The 24,648-nt window shown below is 35.9% G+C and overlaps 1 protein-coding gene across 4 annotated transcripts in view; it reads left to right on the top strand.

Moving 5' to 3' along the window:
• The window catches only part of CDH18 (cadherin 18, type 2), a 1,248,329-nt gene that overhangs the window by 1,206,204 nt on the left and 17,477 nt on the right, over window positions 1–24,648 (top strand). For all 4 annotated transcript variants that reach the window (XM_011984981.1, XM_011984983.1, XM_011984982.1 and 1 more), the window contains one exon: window positions 11,257–11,374. In XM_011984981.1, coding sequence (XP_011840371.1) covers window positions 11,257–11,374 — 118 coding nt within the window. The remainder of the gene's footprint in view (window positions 1–11,256; window positions 11,375–24,648) is intronic.

The raw sequence follows: 24,648 nt of genomic DNA, 5'->3' as shown, positions 1-24,648 counted from the left end.
GGGGGCCAAGGATATGAAGAGACATTTATGCAGCCAATAGACAAATGAAAAAATACTCATCATCTCTGCTCATCAGAGAAATGCAAATCAAAACCACAATGAGATACCATCTCACACCAGTTAGAATGGCGATCATTAAAAATTCAGGAAACAACAGGTGTTGGAGAAATAGGAGATTGTGGAGGAATAGGAACCCTTTTACACTGTTGACGGGAGTATAAACGAATTCAACCATTGTGGAAGACAGTGTGGCAATTCCTCAAGGATCTAGAACTAGAAATAACATTGGTCGCATTACTGGGTATATACCCAAAGGATTATAAATTATGTTACTGTAAATACTTATGCACATGTATGTTTACTGTGGCACTGTTCAAAATAGCAAAGACTTGGAACCAACCCAAATGTCCATCATTGATAGACTGGATTAAGAAAATGTGGAACATATACACAATGGAATACTATGCAGCCATAACAAAAGATGCCTTCATGTCCTTTGTACGGACATGGATAAAGCTGGAAACTGTCATTCTGAGCAAACTATCACAAGGAAAGAAAACCAAATACTGCATGTTCTCACTCATAGGTGGGAACTGGACAATGAGAACCCTTGGACACAGGGTGGGGAACATCACACACTGGGGCCTGTCATGGGGTGGGGGGATGGGAAAGTGATAGCATTAGGAGAAATATCTAATGTAAATGATGAATTAATGAGTGCAGCAAACCAACATGGCACATGTATACATATGTAATAAACCTGCACGTTGTACATATGTACCCTAGAACTTAAAGTATAATAAAATGAAAACAAAAACAAAATACATATTGCAAATAAAGGAATGCATTTTTAAGTAAACAAAGATTCCATGAAGAAAAACAAACTTAAATGAAAAAACTAGTTACATGAAATGATAATGTAAATAAGTCCATATTAAAATTTCTAGGAAACGGTTCACCCATAACTAATGGGAAATTTATAATTTTAAATGCATATAATAAGATAAATAATGCAAATTGAAAGCCTAAGCATCATTCTTAAGAAGTTAGAAAAATAAGTCAATTTAATCAAAATGAAAGAGAATAACAATTTATGAGATGAATGTAATGAAATGAATCAAAAGAAAACATTCAAAAGTTCACAGCTTTGTTATTTGAAAAGACAGACAAGTCCCTGGTAATCTGTTAAAGACAAAAGAGAGAGAAATAGGACAAATGAAGAATATTGGGAAAAAATCAAGAGGTGATAACTATAGATCCTACAGATATCAAAAGCCAATTGTGTATTACAATGTCATATGTTACTAAAATTTGAAAGTTTAGACATAATGCATATATTTTTAGAAAAGTAAAGTTTGTCAAAGCTGACACAAGAATAGATTTAGCTGGGCTTGGTGGCTCATGCCTATAATCCCAGCTACTTGGGAGGCTTAAGTGGGAGGATCCCTTGAGCCCTGGAGGTCAAGTCTGTAGCGAGCTGTGATCATGCCACTGCACTCCAGCCTGAGTGACAAAGTGAGACTTCGTCTCAAAAATAATAATAATGATAATGATAATGATAATAATAATAATAAAAAGAGTAAGGACTGAGTCTGATTAAGGTTGTATTTATTAAATTCATTAAATATATAAATAAAAACCTTTCCTTTCCACAAATAAATTCTCTTCTCATGGCTTTAATGGTGAATTCTACTAAAAATTTAAAAAAGATCATGAGAATAATTGTAAAAGGCATTCAAGGGTTCAGAAAAAGGGTGGTAGGACCATTTTTTTACACATTTTGTGATGCCAGCATAGCCTTAACATCAAAAGGTAAAAGTGGAATTATAGCTATTTTCTCCACAATCATAGATATAATAAATGTCATAAATAAAATATTTGTAAACCATGTAAAGCAAAAAAGAATAGTATTTAAAAATGAGACAATGGAAAATAAAAACCTACCTAATCAGGAGAATCCGAAGCATTTGTGAAAATTCAACACCCATTAATAACAGCAACAACAGTGACAATGCTGCTATACATGGGTAGAATTTTTTAATGAAATTAGCAAATTTGCTAAATAACAAGTCAATGTAAACATGTTATTTGGACTTCTCTTACCACAAACGATTAGAAAATTAACTTGAAACAGTAGACCATTTGCCACCACATTAAAAATAAGACACCTAAGAATAAATGTTACCCTCGTTAGCACTCAACTACTTTCTCTCTAGAAGGCAACTCTTAAAACTTAGGTCCTTTGCCTCAATGAATCTTTATTCCCATGATTTTTTTTTTTTTTTTTTTTTTGAGACTGAGTTTCACTCTTGTTGCCCAGGCTGGAGTGCAATGGCACAATCTTGGCTCACCACAACCTCCACCTCCTGGGTTCAAGCAGTTCTCCGGCCCCAGCCTCCCGAGTAGCTGGGATTACAGGCATGCACCACCACACCCGGCTAATTTTGTATTTTTGGTAGAGACATGGTTTCTCCATGTTGGTCAGACTGGTCATGAACTCCCAACCTCAGTTGTTCCACTCGCCTCGGCCTGCCAAAGTGCTGAGATTACAGGCGTGAGCCACCACACCCGGCTATTTCCATGATGTTTAGATTACTCAGAAATCTAAAACTGGTAAATTAAAAATGTCATTTGAAATATGATGTAAATAACCAAGCATGGACTTATGTTTGCATCAGACATTGTTTTTTAACTAATTATAATTTCAAACATTCATTTAAATAAGCATGTAAATTTTATTTTTAAATTTCAAGATTATTTCAAAGCTTTAAGGTTAAAGTATATTCTCATAATGTGACACAACAATGGTTGCTAGTCCAATGCTACCTATGTATTCTGCTGCAAATCTGGGTCAATAACACCCAGCCCTTGCTCTTGGCTCAATTGATACTTATTTTCTCTGTATGTGAACATCTGCTCCCAAATTTAATACTCCGGTCTCAGTTTTCTGGCCTATGACCTTGAATTTTTCTGTTGACCTCTGATATTTTCCACCACTTTCTCATGATATAGGTTCACTTATCCATTCTCCATAGGACTTGCTCCCTTCCCAATGTGACATTGCTGCTATGGGTCCTCTGTTTTACCCCCTGCATTGACTACAAAAGCTCTACAGCATGTCTAAGAAATGATATTATTCGACATTAACAGGTGCTTTCTTCATCTCCAAAATAAAGACAAATGTCAGAATTTCGGGGCCCTTCCAAGACTGAAATTCTATAAATATAGGACTAAATAAGTTTCAAACTCCTTTAAATATGAGTTACCTTATTCTATGCATGAGTTATCTTATTCTATGCATATCTTATTCTGTCCTCTAAATATGATTTGCCTTATTCTATGCATTCAGTTACCTTATTCTTATTCTATTTGATACTTTTTGGAGAGGGATGTATCTCTGACAACTTGCTTTTTCTTTGGTAAGTCTCATTAACTGCTTATTTACATAGGATTCCTCCTTTCTTTATGCATTTGTTACCTATTTTCATAAATGTATTAGTTCAGTTTCAAACTGGTATAAAGGACTTCCAGAGACTGGGTAATTTATAAAGGAAAGAGGACTTCCAGAGACTGGGTAATTTATAAAGAAAAGATGAACTCACAGAGCATCGTGACTGGGGAGTCCTTAGGAAACTTATTTGATACTTATTTTCAAAAGTGTATTAGTTCATTTTCATACTGCTATAAAGGACTACCGACTGGGGACACCTTAGGAAACCTACACTCATGGCGGAAGGCAAAGCGGGAGCAAGGCAGCTTCTTCACAAGGCAGCAAGAAGGAGAAGTGCTGAGTGACGGGGAAAGAGGCTCTTATAAAACCATCAAATCTTCTTGGAACTCACTCACCATCACAAAAACAGCATGAGGGAAACCATCCCCATGATTCAATTACCTCCACCTAATCTCTCTCCCTTGATATATGGGGATTATAAATGAAGATGAGATTTGGATGGTGACACAAAGCCTAACCATATCATTCTACCCTGGCCCCTCTCAAATCTAATGTCCCTTTCACATTTCAAAACCAATCATGCCTTCCCAACAGTCCCCCAGAGTTATAATTCATTCCAGCATTAGCCCAAAAGTCCAAGTCCAAAGTCTCATCTGAGACAAGGCAAGTCCTTTCTGCCTATGAGCCTGTAAAATCAAAATCAAGTTAGTCACTTTCTAGGTACCATGGGTCTACAGGCATTGGGTAAATACACCCATTCCAAATAGGAGAAATTGGCCAAAAGGAAGGGGCTACAGGCCCCTGGCATGTCCAAAATCTAGCAGTGCAGTCAAATGTTAAAGCTCCAAAATGATCTCCCTTTACTCCATGTCTCACATGCAGGTCACGCTGATGCAAGAGGTGGCCTCCCACAGCCTTAGGCAGCTCAGCTCCAGTGGCTTTGCAGGGTACAGCCTTTTCCTCGCTGCTTTAAAGGGCTGCCATTGAGTGTCTGCAGCATTTCCAGGCACACAGTGTAAGCTGTTGGTGGATCTGCCATTCTGGGATCTGAATAACAGTGGCCCTCTTCTCACAGCTCCACTAGGCAGTGCCCCACTGGGGACTCTGTTGTGGGGGCTCCAACCCCAAATTTCCCCTCAACACTGCCCTAGTAGCCATTCTCCTTGAGGGCTCCATCCCTGCAGCAGACTTCTGCTGGACATCCCGGCATTCCCTTAGATCCTCTGAAATCTAAGTGGAGGCTCCCAAACTTCAATTCTTGGCTTCTGAGCACTTGCAGGTCCAATACCACATGTAAACCATGAAGGCTTGGGACTTGCACCCTCTGAAGCAATGGCCTGAGCTGTGTATTGGCCCCTTTTAGCTGTGGCTTGGATGCAGGGCACCAAGTCCTGCACAAAGCAGCAGGGTCCTGGGCTGGCCCACAAAACCAGTTTTTCTTCCTAGGCCTCTAGGTTCCTGATGGGAGGGGTTGCCGTGAAGACCTCTGACATGCCCTGGAGACATTTTCTCCATTGTCTTGGTGATTAACATACAGCTCCTTGATACTTATGCAACTTTCTGCAGCCAGCTTGAATTCCTCCTCAGAAAATGGGTTGTTCTTTTTTATTGCATTATCAGGCTTCAAATTTTCCAAACTTTTATGCTCTGCTTCCCTTTAAAACATAAGTTCCGAATTTAAACCATCCCTTTGAAATGTATAAAACTGAATGATTTTAAGAGCACCCAAGTTATATCTTGAACACTTTGCTATTAAAAATTTCTTCCACTAGATACCCTAAATCATCTCTCTCAAACTTTCACAGATCCCTAGAGCAGGGGCAAAATGCCACCAGTCTCATTGCTAAAGCATAGCAAGAGTCACTTTTATTCCAGTTTCCAACAGGTTCCTCTTCTCCATCCTCAGCCTGGACTTCATTTTCCATATCACCATCCACATTTTCGTCAAAGCCATTCAACAAGTCTCTAGAAAGTTCCAAACCTTCCCACATCTTCCTGTCTTCTAAGCCCTCCAAACTGTTCCAATCTCTCCCTCTTATCCAGTTCCAAAGTCAATTCCACATTTTTTGGTATGTTTACATCAGTGCCCCACGCTCCATGGTACCAATTTACTGTATTAGTCTGTTTTCATACTGCTGTAAAGAACTGCTTGAGACATGATAATGTATAAAGGAAAGAGGTTTAATTGACTAACAGTTCAGCATGGCTAGGGAGGCCTTAGGAAACTTAAAATCATGGAGGAAAGCCAAGGAGAAGCAAGGCACCTTCTTCACAATCCTGCAGGAAAGAGAAGTGCTGAGAGATGGGGGATAAACTTATAAAACCATCAGATTGGCCAGGTGTGTTGGCTCATGCCTGTAATCCCAGCACTTTGGAAGGCTAAGGCAGGCAGATCACCTGAGGTCAGGAGTTCAGCCTGCCCAACATGGCGAAACCCCATCTCTTTAAAAATACAAAAAATTAGCCAGGCATGGTGGCGGATGCCTGTAGTCCCAGCTACTTGAGAGGCTGAGGCAGGAGAATCACTTGAACCTAGGAGGTGTAGGTTGTAGTGAGCTGAGATCGCACCACTGCACTCCAGCCTAGGTAACAAGAGCAAAACTCAATCTCGAAAAACAAAACAAAACAAACAACAACAAGAACAACAAGAACAACAAAACCATCATATCTCTTGAGAACTCACGATCAGGAGAACAGCATGGGGGAAAGCCCCCCTCATGATCCAATTACCTCTACCTGGTCTCTCCTTTGACATGTGGGGATTATGGGGATTATGAGGATTATAATTCAACATGATTTTAGTGGGGACACAAAACCTAACCATATCAAAAAGGTAATTACTACACTTAGCATATGACGTTACTACACTTTTTTGATTAAGTTTTGTTAGTTGATTATGTGGTTACACCTTTTTGCACTTCAAAACACTATACATTTAGCTACCATTGTTGCCTTTACCATTGAACAATTTTAGATGAGATCGTAAGATAACTGAACTTATTATGCTGTTGCTTGTGTATTTGTTTTCACCTCTTCCACCAAAATAAATTTAAGCTTTAATTGATGGAAGAAAAGATTGTTTGAAAGTGTAGCTTGTGGCACTCACATTTAGACAAATCATTACCAGTGTATGTGCTCTACTTGTGTGATTAACCCATTACAGAGTTAAATGGCCCAAATCTGTATTCTTTAGTGTCCTAGTATTTGACTCCTTTAATCATATATTGAAAACACTTTTGAAGAAATCCAATGCATTCTGATGCAGAGTTGGAATAAGAAGCTCTATTTAAACAACAATTGGCGAAATCAGTTTTCTGAAGTGTATTTGTATTGCCAGGCTGTGTGACAGTTCCTCTTTCAATGACAATTGCTTTTAGAATTACGGGTATTTCTATTATGAATGCTGCACATCTAAACGTATCAGAATGTAGCTATGGCAAAGAGATTGGCTTTTTATGAAAGTTTAATCCCCATGTAACAGCAGAGTTCAGGCAAATTGTGATACTAATGTAAACTGCAACAATATAGTTCTCTAAGTCAATATATTTTCCTGTTCTGAAAAAAAAAAATCTTTTAAGTATATTGCCTGAGAAAAATATTAAAAAGAAAGGCATACATGCATGAAATTTGAAGACAGTTCCCAAAGTAGAATGAATTTAGAAAAAATTAGATATGCCTAAAGTAGAAACATTGAAAAAATAAAGGGAGTCTATTCTATTTTATGCATATTAAATTTCCTCTGTATTCCTTCTTTCATTGTAAATAAACGTACAAAAATAACACATAAAAGAAATTTTATTGCATAACATTATATGCTTCCACCACATACAATTATTAACCATATAACTTTGCATGAAAAAATTAACTAGGTCAATAGAGATTCTTTACTGTCAAAAATCAAGCTCATTTAAATAACAAAAGTTGATGTTATCAAATAAACGTGTGCAGATACTATTAAAGATTGTATTATGAAGCAGATGCATTGATTAAACAGGATACTATGTCTTCTAAAAAATTTCTTTTTGAGAGGTTACGTGGGCATTTTTTTTTTTTTTTTTTTTTTTTTGAGATGGAGTCTCACTCTGTCACCAAGGCTGGAGTGCAGTGACACGATCTCGGCTCACTGCAAGCTCTGCCTCCTGGGTTCACACCGTTCTCCTGCCACAGCCTCCTGAGTAGCTGGGACTACAGGCACCCGCCACCACACCCAGCTAATTTTTTTGTATTTTTAGTAGAGATGGGGTTTCACCATGTTAGCCAGGCTGGTCTCGATCTCCTGACCTCGTGATCCACCCGCCTTGGCCTCCCAAAGTGCTGGGATTGATTGAGCCTCTAGTGTATGCATTACTCAAATGGTGAACATTGTGATCAACAAGTTATTTTTCAACCCTCTCCCATTCCCATTCTCTGCCCTTTTGGAGTCGCTGTTGTCTGTTATTTTCATCTTTCTGTTCATTTGTCCCCATTGTTTAGCTTCCATTTATAAGTGAGAACATGTGGTATTTGGTTTTCTATTTCTGAGTTAAGAATATTCTTGGCCGGGTACAGTGGCTCACACCTGTAATCCCAGTATTTTGGGAGGCCAAGGCGGGCAGATCACTTGAGGCCAGGGATTCTAGACTAGCCTGGCCAACATGGCAAAACCCTATTTCCACCAAAAATACAAAAATTAATTGGGCATGATGGCTCACACCTGTAATCCCAACTACTTGGTGGCTGAGACAGGAGAATCACTCGAACCCAGGAGGTGAAAGTTACAGTGAGCTGAGATTGAGAGACTGTGCTTCTGTGCTTCTGGCACTCCAGCCTGAGTTACAGAGTGAGTCTCTGCCAAAAAAAAAAAGAAAGAAAAGAAAAGAAAGAACTTTCTTTTTAAAATGTAAAATGCTTAAGCCAAGCAAGTTCATTTGCCAAATCTAACATTATGGTATTAGATTAGACAAATTTTATATATTTGTGATACTGACTTTTCCCTAATAAAGTACTCTAGTATTAACAGACAATTGATATTTTTAAAAGTGGATACATTTCTTTGTAGATATCAAAAATGCTCCCTGGTAATTATTTATAAATAGCAACTGTCTATTTTTTTTTCACTCTTTGCTTTTGTAATGTAGACTAAATTTGTAATATAATTTATTTGATATCTTTCAAAATAGATAACCATTCTATGCACTAATTAGATCATGTATATATGATAAATAACATTTGGATTCAATTAGAAGACACAAGAATCAAAAAAGATATCGTTAGGGATTTTACATTACTAAAGCAATTGGACAAAGAGATAACAAGGTAACACAGTGGCTATAAATCACAATTCTGACAAAGGGATAGAAAATATTGATGATGGAAACCTGGCAATTATCTAGATATCTGCCAGAAGTTTATAAGTTCTAAAAATCATAAATATGTTAACTTCTCAAGTATTTTTTCTAAAGAAAGTCTAAAGTAACAATGAATGTAAATTCTATTACCTAACGAAAGAGACAAGGTGATTTGTAAAACAGAAAAATTGAACATACCAATACAGAGCACAGACCAAGCAAATATTACAGAATTTCAGACGAAGTCAGACTAACGTTCTAGGTTTTGACAACATTTTTTTTTCAGAAATATGATTAATAAAAATTTAAGCTTAGATACATTATCAGCAATTCTATAAGAGTTCCAGATGATTGGGACATTGTTAAACAAAACATGATAATCAAATCCTCATTTTTTATGTAGAGACCAGGAGTTTCTCTCTTAAAAGAACACAATTGTCATATGTGAGCTTTCTGTTCAATTTGCATTTAAAATCATCTGTAAAAAAGTGAAAGAGATGCCTTACAAACACAACAGAATATGAATGATATCAGAGTTTAACAGATATAGCAAGCTCATATTTGTAAAAATATTAAGAAATAATTAAAATGATGTATATGCTAACTTTGAAATGAGTAATAAAGAAAACAATAATCCCACAGCAGTAATAACAGAAACCATAAACTAGCTCAGTTAACTCACATGAAATGTTCTTCACCAACCTACTCCAAATTTCTAATATTGGATAAAAAGTAAACTTGCAAATATATCAGTATGTTATAAGGTATGGTGGAGAAAATAGGGTCACTCCCTGGAGAATCACTAAAATTCAAGAGCAAGGAGACAGGACATTTGTTTTATAAAAAAGGGGGAAAAGGTGAGGTTACATTATATATTTGTATGTATGGGAGGAAGTGATGGAGTATGTGATGCCTGCTTAAATACTTACTTAACCCTTAAAAAACTTAAAATATTGACATTTTATTTCAATTTTATATTAAGTAACTAATGTGTAGCCCTTGTAGGTATGTTCCTCAGATGAGGCAGCACTGGAATGGTCACAATGTATCTGATTATCCATCAATGTATCCCCCTACTCCAAGTGAAAACAAGGGGAAAAACAGTCTATCCAGAGACTAGTTGTACTTCAATGGAAAAAAGAAAACCATCGGATTTTCAGCTTATAAATAAATATAGAAGGAAATCGAGAAGGATAGAGACTTATTTGGAGATGGAGGCAGGGGTAAGGAGCACATAGTATCTTGCTAAACATGTGTCTTTCGAGCAGTGATGGAAAGGAGGTGAAAGAGTGAGCCCAGTAAACATAGTGAGGAAGCTGATCTCTTTTTATATCCTCAAGTACTTTCTTCACTGTCACTTCTTGAAAACATATGCTTTTCTGGTTTTACACTCACTTACCCCCACTTCTCGGTACTTTTATTTTCCTCCTCATCTTTCTGACAAACCAATGGGCTCAGAACATAGAGAAAAATTTTATGTTTTAACTGTGATATACTTTGGTGAATTACCTCCCTTGTAAAATATTGAACTGGTTGAAATTAAGTATAATATTCTAAGAAATGACATTAGTTTCTAAAATGGATACAACGTATGTCAGAAGGAGGAAATACTGTTTTCACAGCACTATCTTCTCTCTGTTTCTCGTTTTTCTAAGGAAAGGGTTGAATGAAGACACCTAAGCATTACGATAATAATTTTCAAAAGAGGAAAATATCTTTTTGTCTGTTTATTTTGATATTTATTTTTTAAGAGCAGACTGACCATACTTATTGAAATGCGTGTTCTTCTCTTGGGCCACCATAAAATCTATCTTACTCTGCTTTTTAGTGTACATTAAGTCCAGATTCTAAATAATTGCCTTCTCCTGAGCATTAGAGAGGAGAAGTTATTCATAAATCACTGAGGGTCTTGTATTGCCTCTGCCATTATTTTAGAGATTTGGGGCACATCACCATCCTTCCGGGATTCAGGCTCCTCATCTGTAATATACAGGGACTAGATCATGATCTTAAAGGCTTCTTGAAAAAAATAATAAAAGCAAGACTCCACTGTTCTTGCATTTACTGCTTAGACCAACATACACTGATCAACTGCTCTGAATCAACACTGGGATGTTTATATTTGTGCAAACAATATTTTATGTCTCTTCCAACAGGTGTTCATGTGAAAACATTGCATCGAATTGACCCCACAGTACCATGGCTTATTAAGAAAAAAATAAAATCAATGTGTGTGCAATGCTAGAAAATAAAGTGTGATGAATGTTTAGAAATTATATACCATGTTTTTCCTAAAATCGAATGTAGGATAGAGCAATTTAATTCATCGTTATATGACCTGAATTTGAAAAAAAAAAAAACTCAAGTTGGAAGAAAAGATCTTCTAAAAATATTTTTAAACAGAAAGAATACAATGTAATTAACATCAAGAGAACAAGCAAAATTAAATTTACTGTTTACTGTTTGTCTTTTCTTTAGGTTATTCACACCATCAGTGCCACTGATAAAGATGATTTTGCCAATGGACCAAGGTTTAACTTCTTTCTTGATGAACACCTGCCTGTAAATCCAAACTTCACTCTGAAGGACAATGAAGGTGAACATATATACACATATTTGTTTATCTATGTGGTTTCTGCTTTGACCTTATATGGAATAGGCTTTATTCTTATATACTCACAAACATCTTGCAAATCAGCATTCAAAGTCAGTTTGATGCTACTGTGTTATGATCTGTGAATAGCTTGTATTTAAAATTGAGCCATATGTACAAATAATTTTCATTGAATTTATTCAGAAGCATCTATTTAAACAAGAAATGTACATGTAATATGCTCTTGGGCAAATTTTAAGAGAAATCTTAGCTGACAAACTTGTTTATGAGAGCTGCTGCTACTGCTTGGAGGTAGAAAATATTCAAATTAGGAAAAATGAAAAATATATCCTAGAGACAGTTACTAAAGGAAATGCAATGCTTGCAATCATCTTGTATGAGCAAGACTATCAAGATGTGCTGTACAAATTATATTTCCTCTTATTATGAACATTGTCCAAAATATGCATAGAAAGATATGCACAAGTATGCAGAGTATTTTGGAAATTTTTGAATCATTTTTATTTAGCCTTCTGTATTGTGTGGTTAAAAATAATCCCATAATTTAGTAACTACGGAAGTTCCTTCATTATTTAGATGTCCTCTTTGGTACATTTCTCAAGGTTCCATGTAAGTCATTCTTCATACCTTAGGGAGACATTAAGCTATACGGTATGTCCAATTTTCTGATTAGGATCAACTTTTTCTTTCTCCAAACTATATATTTGATTATGTTTATCTGAATATGCTGCTATTTGGAATTTAACAGTTGCCTCAGAATGGCATGAAGAAAACAGTGGCACATACGTTTTCAGTAAACATTGAATTCCCTCTCTCTTTACTTCCGGGAGAAGATTTTCAAATGGAGGTCACTAAATGACAACCTGCCAAAAGCATTTTCCCCATTTTCCCTAAACATCTTTAAATATAAAAAAGGATCAAAATGTGCACAAAGCCATAAGATTTATATGAACATTTAAAGCTTAATTGTCTCTCACATTTTAAGTGGCCCTAGGTCAGCTCTGCTTATGGGAATAAATATTTGTGCATGTTAGTGTATGACAAATTGCATTTAACTGACTATTGTACATTTACTTACATTAGAACAGGCTGTCTTATAATTCAAATATACTTAGTATGATTAAATATGTGAAACTCATGAAAAAATCATATTTTTCCACATTTCAAAGAATTGTATAATTTGGCAGAGGTTATTTAATTTGCTTCCTTAGGAGATTGGGATCATATGTTGAGCCATGCACTTATGTTTCAGTTGCATTTTTTTTCTATTCCAATAAAAATTTTATGTTTTAAAATAATTTAAATTTGATAACATATTCGACTTAGATTTGAAGATATGTTCAATTCAACCTATTTAACCCACATAAATATAACTCTGAATGTACTTTAGAAAAACAGAATAATTTTGCTATTGTTGAATCCCACATTCTTTTTTTTTTTTTTTTTTTCTTTTTTGAGAGGGAGTTTCACTCTTGTACCACGCCTGGCTAGTTTTTTTTGTTTGTTTTTTGTTTTTTGTTTTTTGTTTTTTTTTCTTAAATTATTATTTTTAGTAGAGACAGAGTTTCACCATGTTGGTCAGGCTGATCTCAAACTCCTGACCTCAGGTGATCCACCCTCCTTGGCCTCCCAAAGTGCTGGGAATACAGTCATGAGCCACCGTGCCTGGCCAAATCCCACATTCTTAATTAAAAGTTCTTCATATAAGATTATTATAGCTGGAATTTGTGAATTAAATTATTTATTTATTTATTTATTTATTTATTTATTTATTTTTGAGATGGAGTTTCACTCTTGTTGCCCAGGCTGAAGTGTAATGGCGTGATCTTGGCTCACTGCAGGCTCCACCTCCCAGGTCCAAGTGATTCTCCTTCCTCAGCCTCCCAAGTAGCTGGGATTACAGGCGCCCACCACCACGGTGGGCCAATTTTTTGTATTTTTTAGTAGAGACAGGGTTTCACCATGTTGGCCAGGTTGGTCTTGAACTCCTGACCTCAGGTGATCCTCCTGCCTTGGCCTCCCAAAGTGCTGGGATTACAGGTGTGAGTCACCATACCTGGCCACTAATTACTTATTGTATTTGAAATGTCTTAAGTAAGTGATTTGACAACATTACTAGTGTCAGAACTCACATATAGGTTTTCTCCTAAAAAATATATACATGCTTTAAAAGAGTTTGTGTGCACACTTTTTAATATTTAACTATGCAAATGAAGTTTACATCAGCTACACCAGCTTCAGTGTGAGAAGTCTGTGGATGGTTGTCTAGTGGTAAAGGTGTTTAAAATTTTTGTAAGAATATTTTTACAATTTTTGAGTATTGAAATTATAAATAACAGGAATAATTTCTCTCAGATAGAAAAAAACAGCAATTGTTTTGGATAGAAATATTAACACATAGCTGAAAACGTGTACTTGATTTAACAGTCTTGGCTATCCTCCATAAATTCAGCCCCTAAACCTCCTGAGTCTCAGTTTTTAAGTCCATTTTCCATGATTACAATCACTGACTTAGTACCCTTGGAAGAATTAATAACACCATATATAAATATATTAGAATCAAATGGTCTTGCCTCCATAGATAAAGCAGTTATAGATAATAATGTATAAAGATGAAATTAAAAATAAAATAGCCCTACCAAACTGTATACATACATGCATATACACATGCTTATGTATATACATTTACTCATGTACTCTGGAGATCAACAAAAATGAAAATACAATGGAGTAAGAGTCAGAAAATACAATGGAATAAAAGTCAGAAAATGCTGGACTGCAAGGTCTTGTGTGCTTGCGCTTTGTGTTATGTAACTTAATTGACATTCACATGCCTATCGAACATAAAAAAAAAAAGCTAGAAGAAAATTTATCATGTTCTGTGCCTATGTGAGTTAACTGACATTTACAAGCCCCCAGAATATAAAGAAATAAATCTAGAAAAAATTTATTACTTTCTGTGCCCAATTCTCACATGAAAGTCCATACTGAGGGAAACAACAGAAATCAGACATAGCCCCCAAACCAGGATGAGCGATCAGGAAGCCACTGGTTCAGTGACATCTCCCAAATTGCTATATGGCAAAAAGCAAGGGCACAGAGATTTTTCAAAAAAAGAGAGAGAAAGAGATGCATATTGTTGTTCATGATAAGCCTGAGAACCAAAAATTTAAAAGATAGTGAATGAATTGAGAAAGAAATCAGAAAAATGAATTTACTCTGACTAATGAAAAATGCATAAATGATGACAAAACACTTTGTAATTTCAAAATACAGAAATAAATTAATAACATATTTACAAAAAGATAAAAAATTGATTAGACAAAATGAGGCAAATAAATAAATTTAAAGAAAATATGTATAAAAATAATTAGGAAATTCATATTGAAATAAAATTATAGTTTTGGCATATATAGAGAACTATGCAGAACCACATAGAGATATGTGGAAATTTAATGATCTATATGTAGCTATACATGTATGTTCAGAAATTTTCATTTTAATTATATATATGCACACATATGTATATATAGCACATATATTACATATATATAATTATAGCTATTGAACAACTAGAAACTTCATAGAATTTTATAAATATTTAGTACAATTGAAATCTATAGTTGGGAAAGATGCACATCAGATTCAAAAGAGTGATCAAGTTTAGGTAGAAAAGAAGTGGGATCAGATAGAAAGCAAAGACTGTAAGTGTAACGTCTTATGTCTTAAAAAGAGATCTGAAACAGATGTGGCATAATAATGTGTTTCAAATCTAAGTGGTAATATTTTCTTTTAATCTCTACATGAGGGACAGAGTTCACTAAAACAAGTTTAGCATGTTTCCAGGCACAAAATTGGAGCTCACATATTCATTCAAGCAGCGTGCGTGTAAACACTCTTCCTGTAGGTTTCTATGGCAAGTGATGATCTCATTACAGGTGTAGTCAGGACCTACCTCTTGCTCTCAAATGGAACTGAAATGGAACAAAGAATAAACGTGCTGCTCAACCGGCTTGTAAGAGATGTGTCTGTCCTGGAATGGGGTATTAGGATTAGTTCCTAAAGACGGAGATAGATAACCTGACAACTGAATGATGAATGAAGCTTAACAAGAAAAGAGGGAATGGCTAAAATTCATAGGCAGGAAGTTTATCTAGCCTAAAGGCCCTAAGGTATGGGGAAGAGTAGCAGAGTGAACTTAACGGACTGGCTAAAGTTCCATATAAAGTCAACATAGGTATTGAAAGTGGAAATTAAAGTTAGAGTTGGCTAAAGAGGCAGTCTATAGCCAGCTTGGTTTCTTAGTCTGTGAGAAGTCAATCTCCATTTTTGTTTCTTTAAAAAAAATCAATCATAATTTCAATGGAAGATATGGAAACTAACTTTTTAACAGGAGTGATGTAGTATGATTTCTAAAGGAATATTTTGGTTGATATGTAGATAATGGATTGTGAGCAGAGAAGTACAGTGGTGTCAATCGTCTTTATTGTAACTATTGTAAAATACCTTAAGACTCTGGAACAGTTTCCCTTTGTGAACAATAATACCAGAACTTCTTCAATCTTTAATTCTTCTCCTCAGGATATTCATGCTAGGGCAAAATTTCTCATGAAACTCTTGCATTTCTTCATGTCTTGCCAGCAGACGCATTAATTTTTTATTTTCTTCCAGACTATCTCTTCTGCAAAGTTTGTATAACAATCAGCCTTAGAAGATACAGTGTCTTCCTTAGGTTCAAAAGACTTATTTATTTGATGTGTAGTATTAACAAGGATAATGATACACTCTGATACAGAGATTAGGCATGTTTTTTTACAATTCGTTATCAAAGATCCAGGCTCCGTAAATTTAAGATTCCTTAGCTGAGGCACAAACCCACTGCGTGCTCCACAGCACCTGGGGCCTCCACCTCACTCCTCTACACCTTAAGGTACAAGGAAACAAATCTGAAGGAGAGATTATGCTCCCTGCTGTGATACAAGTAAAAAAATCCTTTGTTTTTGACTCAGGAGGCTTGTGTTTTCTTCAGGCATCTATAACATTGCATCAGGCTAACTGACTAGCATGTAAGTAGGTATGATCTCAGCTCACATGCTTTATATTTCGTGACACTTTATGGAAGTAACTCCTACTAGTAACTATTGTAAAAACACCTATGTGCTTATTATACCTTCTTAATGTATGCATTCTAAGTTCATACCAGAGAATACGTTAGCAGTATTTATGCCTAGAATCACATAAGTTAGCTAATTTCCTCATACTAAGGAGATCTTCGCCCATCTATACTCTGATGAAATTCTCCTATTTAATATCTAAATATGCTTTGCTAAATAACTAAATGTAACACGATGTTCCATGTTTTTGTCAGATCTTTCCCATTCCCGTGGGATCTTTCCTGATATACGTTCTAACCCTCTTGAATTTGGAATCTGATAATTCACCTGAACATTGCAGAACAAACATCTTCTTTAATGTTCCATCATATTTATTTTAAAAGTTTCTTTATTTTTGGACCTAGTTTTTATTACTCACTGTGACATGTGCTGGGAATATATTGGTGGAAATGCTAGCATGGAGCTAATGAACTGCTTAAGGAAACAAAAGTCCTATGAGAACAAATACATCCATTCAAAGAAGATCAGCTTTGGTTGATATCCATTTGATTATTTGATAGACATGTAAATCTCTAGTGAAATTCTTTATTTTTAACATTCTCTTTAGCTTTTTATCTTAATGAGTTTATAATCATTGTCAGCCTTTCTAACATCTAGAACAAATGCCAGTTTTTTGTGTGTTTGCCTTTTTTTTTTTTTTTTTTGTCCTGGTGGGGATAGGGGAAAGGGGAGACAGGACTGGGACACATGGTCTTATTTCTTAATATATCTAGAATTTTTTTGATTGAATGACACATGTTTTGTGCTGTTATAGTGGAACACCTGAAACTGAGAATTTGTATACAATAAAAATTTATTTCTCACAGTTCTGGAGGCTGGGAAGTCCAAGATCATTTGTTGTCTGTAAGGGCCTGGTCTCTGCTTCCAAGATGACACCTTTGGACAGAAGGAACACTTTTCTTTCTTTCTTTCTTTCTTTCTTTTTTTTGAGACAGTGATCCACCTGCCTTGGCCTCCCAAAGTGCTGGGATTACAGGCGTGAGCCACTACGCCGTGCCGGGAGCACTTTTCTTTATTAGCAAGACAGTGGAAGAGAAAAAAATCTCACTCCTGAAAGCCTGTGTTTGTTTGTTTGTTTTGAGATGGAGTCTCACTCTGTTGTCCAGGCTGGAATGCAATGGCACAGTCTTAGCTCACTGCAAGCTCTGCCTCCCAGGTTCAAGTGATTCTTCTGCCTCAGCCTCCCAAGTATCTGGGACTACAGGCGCTTTCCACCACACCTGGCTAATTTTTTTATTTTTAGTGGAGACAGAGTTTCATCATGTTGGCCAGACTGGTCTCGAACTCCTGACCTCAAGTGATCCGCCCATCTTGGCCTCCCAGAATCCTGGAATTACAGGCATGAGTCCATGTGCCCAGCCTGAAAGCCGTTTTTACTGTGGCATTAATTCCTTCATGGAACTGGAACTCTCAGGACCTAAATACCGCCCATTAGGCCCCACCTCCCAACGTTATTGTGTCAGTGACTAAGATTCCAACACATGAATTTTGGACAGGACAAAAACATTCAAGCTATAGTACTAACAGAAGATCAAATAATAATATATTTCTCCAGAGAGTATTCACCATTTCTCTGGTAAGCAACTAGAGAGGATTATATTCACTTTAATCCACTCGGAGTCTGAACTGAGTCACGGCTGATTTGCAGTTTTGTTTAGGTTCAGTTTGTCTCTGATTTGTCTCTGTTTCCAGAGGATGACCCTCCAGGGCTCTAAACTGAGAGCCTCCTTGTGCACTCGCAGTGGTCCTTAGCTATAATCACTGTTTAACACCAAGATATAACAAAAAATCCTTTCTTTGTCTTCCAGGGCTTTTCAGCTTAGAGTTGTAGCATTCTGTTAAACTTCCAATTTAACTTTCAATTTAAATTTTGAACATAACGAATGTCTTTAGGGAAAATCAGCCATATCCCTCAATTTCCAAATTAATTGCAGATTCAGGAAACTTCCAAAAGCTCCCCTAGTTTCTCTGTCCCCAACTTAGAATTCCAGCCTTTTGTTAGTTCCTAATGTAAGTAAATACCTGTAGAAGAAAGGATGTTTTGCAACCAACAGTGTTCATCTCCACAGTTTTTCCTTCTCTAGAATATTAACTCCTCTACTTGTCTCGCTTCAGCAGCTTTCTGATGCCTGTAAATGGAGATATTCTTTCCTTCCTTCCTTCCTCCCTTCTTCCCTTCCTCCCTTCCTCCCATCCTCCCTTCCTCCTTTCCTCCCTTCCTTCCTTCTTCCTTCTTCCTTTTTCCTTCTTCCTTCTTTCTTTCTTTCTTTTTTTTTTTTCTTGACAGTTTCGCTCTTGTTGCCCAGGCTGGAGCGCAATGGCACGATCTTGGCTTTCCACAACCTCAGCCTCCTGGGTTCAAGCGATTCTCATCCTACCGAGTAGCTGGGATTACAGATTTACAGGCACACACCACCACGCCCAGCACTTTTTTTTTTTTTTTTTTTTGTATTTTTAGTAGAGATGGGTTTTCTCCATGTTGATCAGGCTGGTCTCAATCTCCCGACCTCAGGTGATCTGCCCTCCTCAGCCTCCCAAAGCTCTGGGATTACAGGTGTGAGCCACTGCGCCCAGCTGAGATTTTCGTGGTATTTTAAGCTTCTCTCTTTGTTTTTAGTGAGAGAATTGGTCGATCAAAAACTGCATGTTTTACCTAGACCTACATTTTATACATGAAGAACCATTTAGGAAAAGTTTCATTAAGTAATTGGGCATAAACGGAGCTTCAGAGAAAGGATACTGTTCAATGATAGTCTAATCATCATGAAGATGATTGCTGCCTTGATATTCCCTTAGATGCTACAGATATTTGTTCTTTCAAATTTAATTAAAGTTGGGTTAGAACCCCATCTTATGTACGGAGCAAATTCAAGTTTCTTTCCAAAATTTCTGAGGATTAGTCACCATTTCAACCAATATTCTCTGTTTCTCAGGCACTTGTTACCTCTGTTACTTTTACATGCCTGCTATGTATCCTCCCTTCCCAAAGAATTATGTTCTCACAGTACAAACTATTACTGAAAGTTGGAGTGTACAGACTGCAGGGAAAGGAAAGGCCAGCTTAGTAGCCATCTGAAAAAGAATATCAGGTGACAGAAATTATAGCCTAAGAATTGATTTCCAACTCATTCTCTCTTCCAAAACTTAACTGGGATAACATGGACAGCTAAATAAACTTGACCTGTGGATGGATCCCCAAAATCACCTCCAAGGCAAAGAGACTTTGAGATTAACAAGAAGATATTTAGATGCTGGCTCAATTCTACCTACTATCCCTTACTATGTTGGAGGAATCTCTGGGAATCAGAGCTCAAAATGCCTTTCTTAGAGAAAGATCAGAGGACACGGCAGGGGTCAAGTTAGTTGAAGGACAGAGGCAGTTATTGTGAATTAGGACATATTAAAACATGATTATATATCTAAGTGAGACTTTTTGGACTAACATGAAAATACTGTCAATTTTAAAAAGTCTGGTAAGGTGATACAATTCAAATGAACACTATTACAAACTGCATCAGTGAGCAGAAAGTTCAAAAGGGGAAGCAAATAGAATATTTCAGAGTGAGACTCTAGAAACAGCTTGCTACTGTTTGAAACCTGGCTTCTCTACTAATTATAGGTGAAACTATGGCCACGACATTATGTTCAGGGTATCTCTGTTTTCTCTTTTGTAAAATGGAGATATATAAGCAATTATTATTTTATCGGTGTAAATAGAGATGAAACTATAAAGAATTTGAAACCACACGTGAAATGCAATGAGTCATAATGGGCACATAGAAGGTAACTAAAACATAAATAAATGGATAGAAAAACAATAATGGAATAACTAAAGAAATTATCCTGAGTGAAGAAACATATAGATTTAAGAGTGAAAATCTTCTAACTTGACAGATGATGAAATAATGTTACAAATTTCCACACAGTGAATTTAAATTGTAAAAGTACTAAATAGTGTCAAAATACTCATTTGTAAAATTAGAAGTGAACAGCCAATTGATCTACTTTTAGTGATATTGGAAAGAAAGAGCTACAATAAAAGAATCCTTTTCTATCTAAGATAGCACTCATGTGACAATTAAGCAGTGATATTTCAAAATACTGAATGTTACAGAAAACAACAACTGTATTATTTATAATAAAATTCATTTGGCAAAAAGTTACGATAAGGGATTTTTCAATATTGACTATGTAACTGTTGGAGCTATTACAGCCAAATGAAAATAAGATGAAATAAGAACAAATATTTTTCAAAAGTGAAGTGTAAAATAAACTTTATCTAAACTAATATGATTAAACATTTACCAGAAACAATGAAGTGTTGAATATAATCACATATAAAAGCAATGATAAATTGATAGAAAATATAGTATTTCTTATGAAATGTCTATTAAATGCACTTTGCATATTGTCAGTATGAATCTATTCACTTATTGGACCTAATTCAAAATGAAGACAAACACTTTCCAAACACACACACACGCACACACACACACACCCTGATTCCCTCGAGCTGACATTTGAAGCTATATGTCCAGCATATACCACTCTAGCCTCACATCAAATTATTATTCATCACCACTCTTCCTTATGTTTCTTGGAAAGAATGCCTTTCCTCTTAAGAGAAATTCTGTAGACAGTTCTTAACATTGTTTTTCTTCTGCTAGTTAATTTTTCCAGTGTTATATACTGTCTGCTGGGAATACAGTGGTTTTTTAAACTGCCTGATTCAAGGAATTCAAAGACACAGGACCTGCTTTCAAGAGGCTTGCTGTCTAGTTGGGGAAATGAGGATGATATGAAATGTAATTTGCAATGGATGGAGGTGAAATGTGAGCTACTTTAGAGAGATCACTACAAACTGTATTGTTAAAAGTGGTGGAACATGGTTTGACTTTAGGGATAGAGTTTGTTCCACCAGGGAGGTGAATCAGAGATTACTTTTCAGTAAGTGGTGGATTAAAACAACATAGAGATGACAGAATGCAGCATCAATTTCTTGGTTGGAAAAATCTGGAGAGGGAAATGTAGCAAAGCAGAGACTCAGTGGCATTTTAATTGACTCATGAGAACATACTAATGACTAAGCACTGTGCTTTATTCTGTTCTCCAATATAAGATACTCTGGCATTCATTCTTTAGTTGCTTTGGTACCAAATTGTGGTGGCTAGAAAAAATTGTGCCAATAAATCTTCCGTATTTATCTGGAAAGTTATGTCTCCCAATTTATTAAACTATTAAACATTGATTCAGAGAATAATCAAGTGAACGGTTTTTCTTTTATAATATATATTATAAAATACATAATTTTGCTTTATATTGACCTTATTTTTATCGTTAATTAATATGTTGGTAATAACACAACTATATTTAAAATTTTAAAACCAGAGTTCAAAGATAATTTTTAAGTTAGAGCATTTAAAGTTGTATTTTCTAAAACAACAAGAAAGTATGAAATGTTTTCTGATTAAAATGTAGTTGTTTTCTTACTATCACCTTCTCTTTATATTGTGATGTCAACTTTTAATCGTAATGTCAAGTAATTTCATTGTATAATTTTAAGTGCTTAACTTCACATCTATAGCGAATAAACTATGGCCATATTATCACTAAATTTGTGAATATAGACTTGAACCAGGCTTCCAGGAATACAATAACCATGTTCATTCATTTGTAATATGCAAGTGTAACTAACCCCCCGGTGTGAAATCATCCTTAGTCTACAAAGATAAATACGTTCTGTTTCATGATCTTCGTGCTGTTTCTTGAGGGACTGTGCTTTATTTGATGTGAAGAGATTTGCCAACCTAATTCTTAGGCTTAATTCTAACTGTAAGGTACATTTGTAAATCCTACAGATTAGGACAAAAGATCATTAGTAATTATGTGTGCATTTCTATCTCTGTTTACAGGGTTCTAAATCACATTTAGTTTGTCTTTTACATTTGAAAATGCTTATTATTTTTGATCATTTGCTATCAGGAATATCTGCAACTCACATTGGTTTTTATTATGTTCTTTTTTTTGGTATGTGTTTTCCATTCTCATAGATTCTTGAATTCTTTAAAAATAAATGAGTCAAAACAACACATTGTTTCTAAAATGAGAAAAAATGCACTGGAAATTAATTTTTTTAATCATATGAAACAAAATAATTATTGGAGTGTCATTTTTACTTTGTTGGTGGCATTCTGAAGATTTAGTGTTTTCCTTGGATTTATTACTTTTTATTGTTTTTGCAGCATTCGTTCTTCTAAAAATGATCATAGCATTTATATGTTGCTTTATAACTTTTAACAAAACACTTAAAAGGAAACAGGAAAGCTTGTTTTTCTTGTGGCTGTTTGGGGTTGGTGAAAGAAGATTCAACTTTAAGCTTATGTTGCATAGAAGTTACAATAAGTTCAATGTTGACTATGTAATGTTAGAAAAGTGTCTTTTGGAGTCCTTTCAAATTTCACACTCCATTGGTAGGGAAATGTAGGTATGTAGTTTGATACACATTGGAAATCATGGGAAATTTTAAGTGTTTCTCTTGTATTTCTTTGGTATTGCCAGATTTGTAGCAGTCAATATTCTCGTAGTTTGTTTTTGTCCTTCAAACAAGAACTCACAGCTGGTGTTGTAATATGCTTAATTTCTCTACAGAGTATAACCATTTAAAATTTTGTTTTTATCCACAGGGTTTCAAGAGACCATTTAGTGATTCCTCACATTCCTAAACAAAATAAGGCACATATAATCTGCCCTAAATTGCAAATCAAGCCTCATATATCCTCTAATGGATGTGACTGCAACTGTGTCCTGCTGAGTCAGTTATCTAAGGTCAGGGACAAGGTTGGAACACATGGCTTTTATTCTACAGTAACTCTCCTTTCTCCTACCAGTCAAATACTAACATTATCCAGATGCACCTTGAGAGAATTACACCATCCTTTAGCTGAATGCAGACACTCTAACTTGGCAAGTGAGAAGTTAAAGAGCATGTATACAATCTTGACCCTAAAATGTAAAAGATTGTGGATGAACTGTAGTGATCCATTTTAGTGGCTCTTTTGCTTTAGGTACAAAGATATGCTTTTGTTTTCTCTCTGGTTATTTTGAACTGTATTGATTTATATATATATGTGTGTGTATATATATATGTAAAACATATAAACATTGATTGTTGTTTTACATATGTATATATGAAATTATTTTTCCCCTTATGGATTTGCTAGCCCACGCCACCTCTCACCTTTTTACTCCCACTCACAATGAAAGAAAACTGACTCAAATTCATGAAGCAAAAAAATAGAAGTAGAAAAATAAAACAAAAATATTGCTAATTTTGACTGAGTGTGGTGGCTCTTGCCTATAATCCCAGCACTTTGGGAGGCTGAGGTGGGTGGATCACAAGGTCAAGAGATTGATACCGTCCTAGCCAACATGGTGAAACCCTGTCTCTACCAAAACTACAAAAATTAGCTGGGCATAGTGGCGTGCGCTTGTAGTCCCAGCTACTTGGGAGGCTGAGGCAGGAGAATCACTTGAACCCGGGAGGTGAAGGTTGCAGTGAGCCAAGATCGCACCACTGTACTCCAGCACTCCAGCCTGGTGACAGAGCAAGACTCTATCTCCAAAAAATAATAATAATAATACATGTATATGTATATATATGTGTGTATATGTATGTGTGTGTATATATATAAAACTAATTTTATCGTTGCATGTCCCTTGCTTTCCTTCTGTGAAAATGTAGGTTCTATTCGTCTGCTTTAATTCTTTCCTTGCTAAGAACCACATGGTGCTACAGGAGTCATCTGCTCCACCCTGTACATTAATGCAGTTGAAAAAAACTATTTTAAAAATAGAATGATACATTCACTTGTTAAAACTATCTAAGGGCCGGGCGCAGTGGCTCAAGCCTGTAATCCCAGCACTTTGGGAGGCCAAGACGGGTGGATCACGAGGTTAAGAGATCGAGACCATCCTGGCTAACCCGGTGAAACCCCGTCTCTAGTAAAAAATACAAAAACACTAGCCGGGCGTGGTGGCGGGTGCCTGTAGTCCCAGCTACTGGGGAGGCTGAGGCAGGAGAAT

Source organism: Mandrillus leucophaeus, unplaced genomic scaffold, assembly GCF_000951045.1.
Source record: "Mandrillus leucophaeus isolate KB7577 unplaced genomic scaffold, Mleu.le_1.0 Scaffold278, whole genome shotgun sequence".
NCBI classification, from domain to species: Eukaryota; Metazoa; Chordata; class Mammalia; order Primates; family Cercopithecidae; genus Mandrillus; species Mandrillus leucophaeus.
Note: the sequence above shows the minus strand (reverse complement) of the source record. Positions and strands in the feature narration are given on the sequence as shown.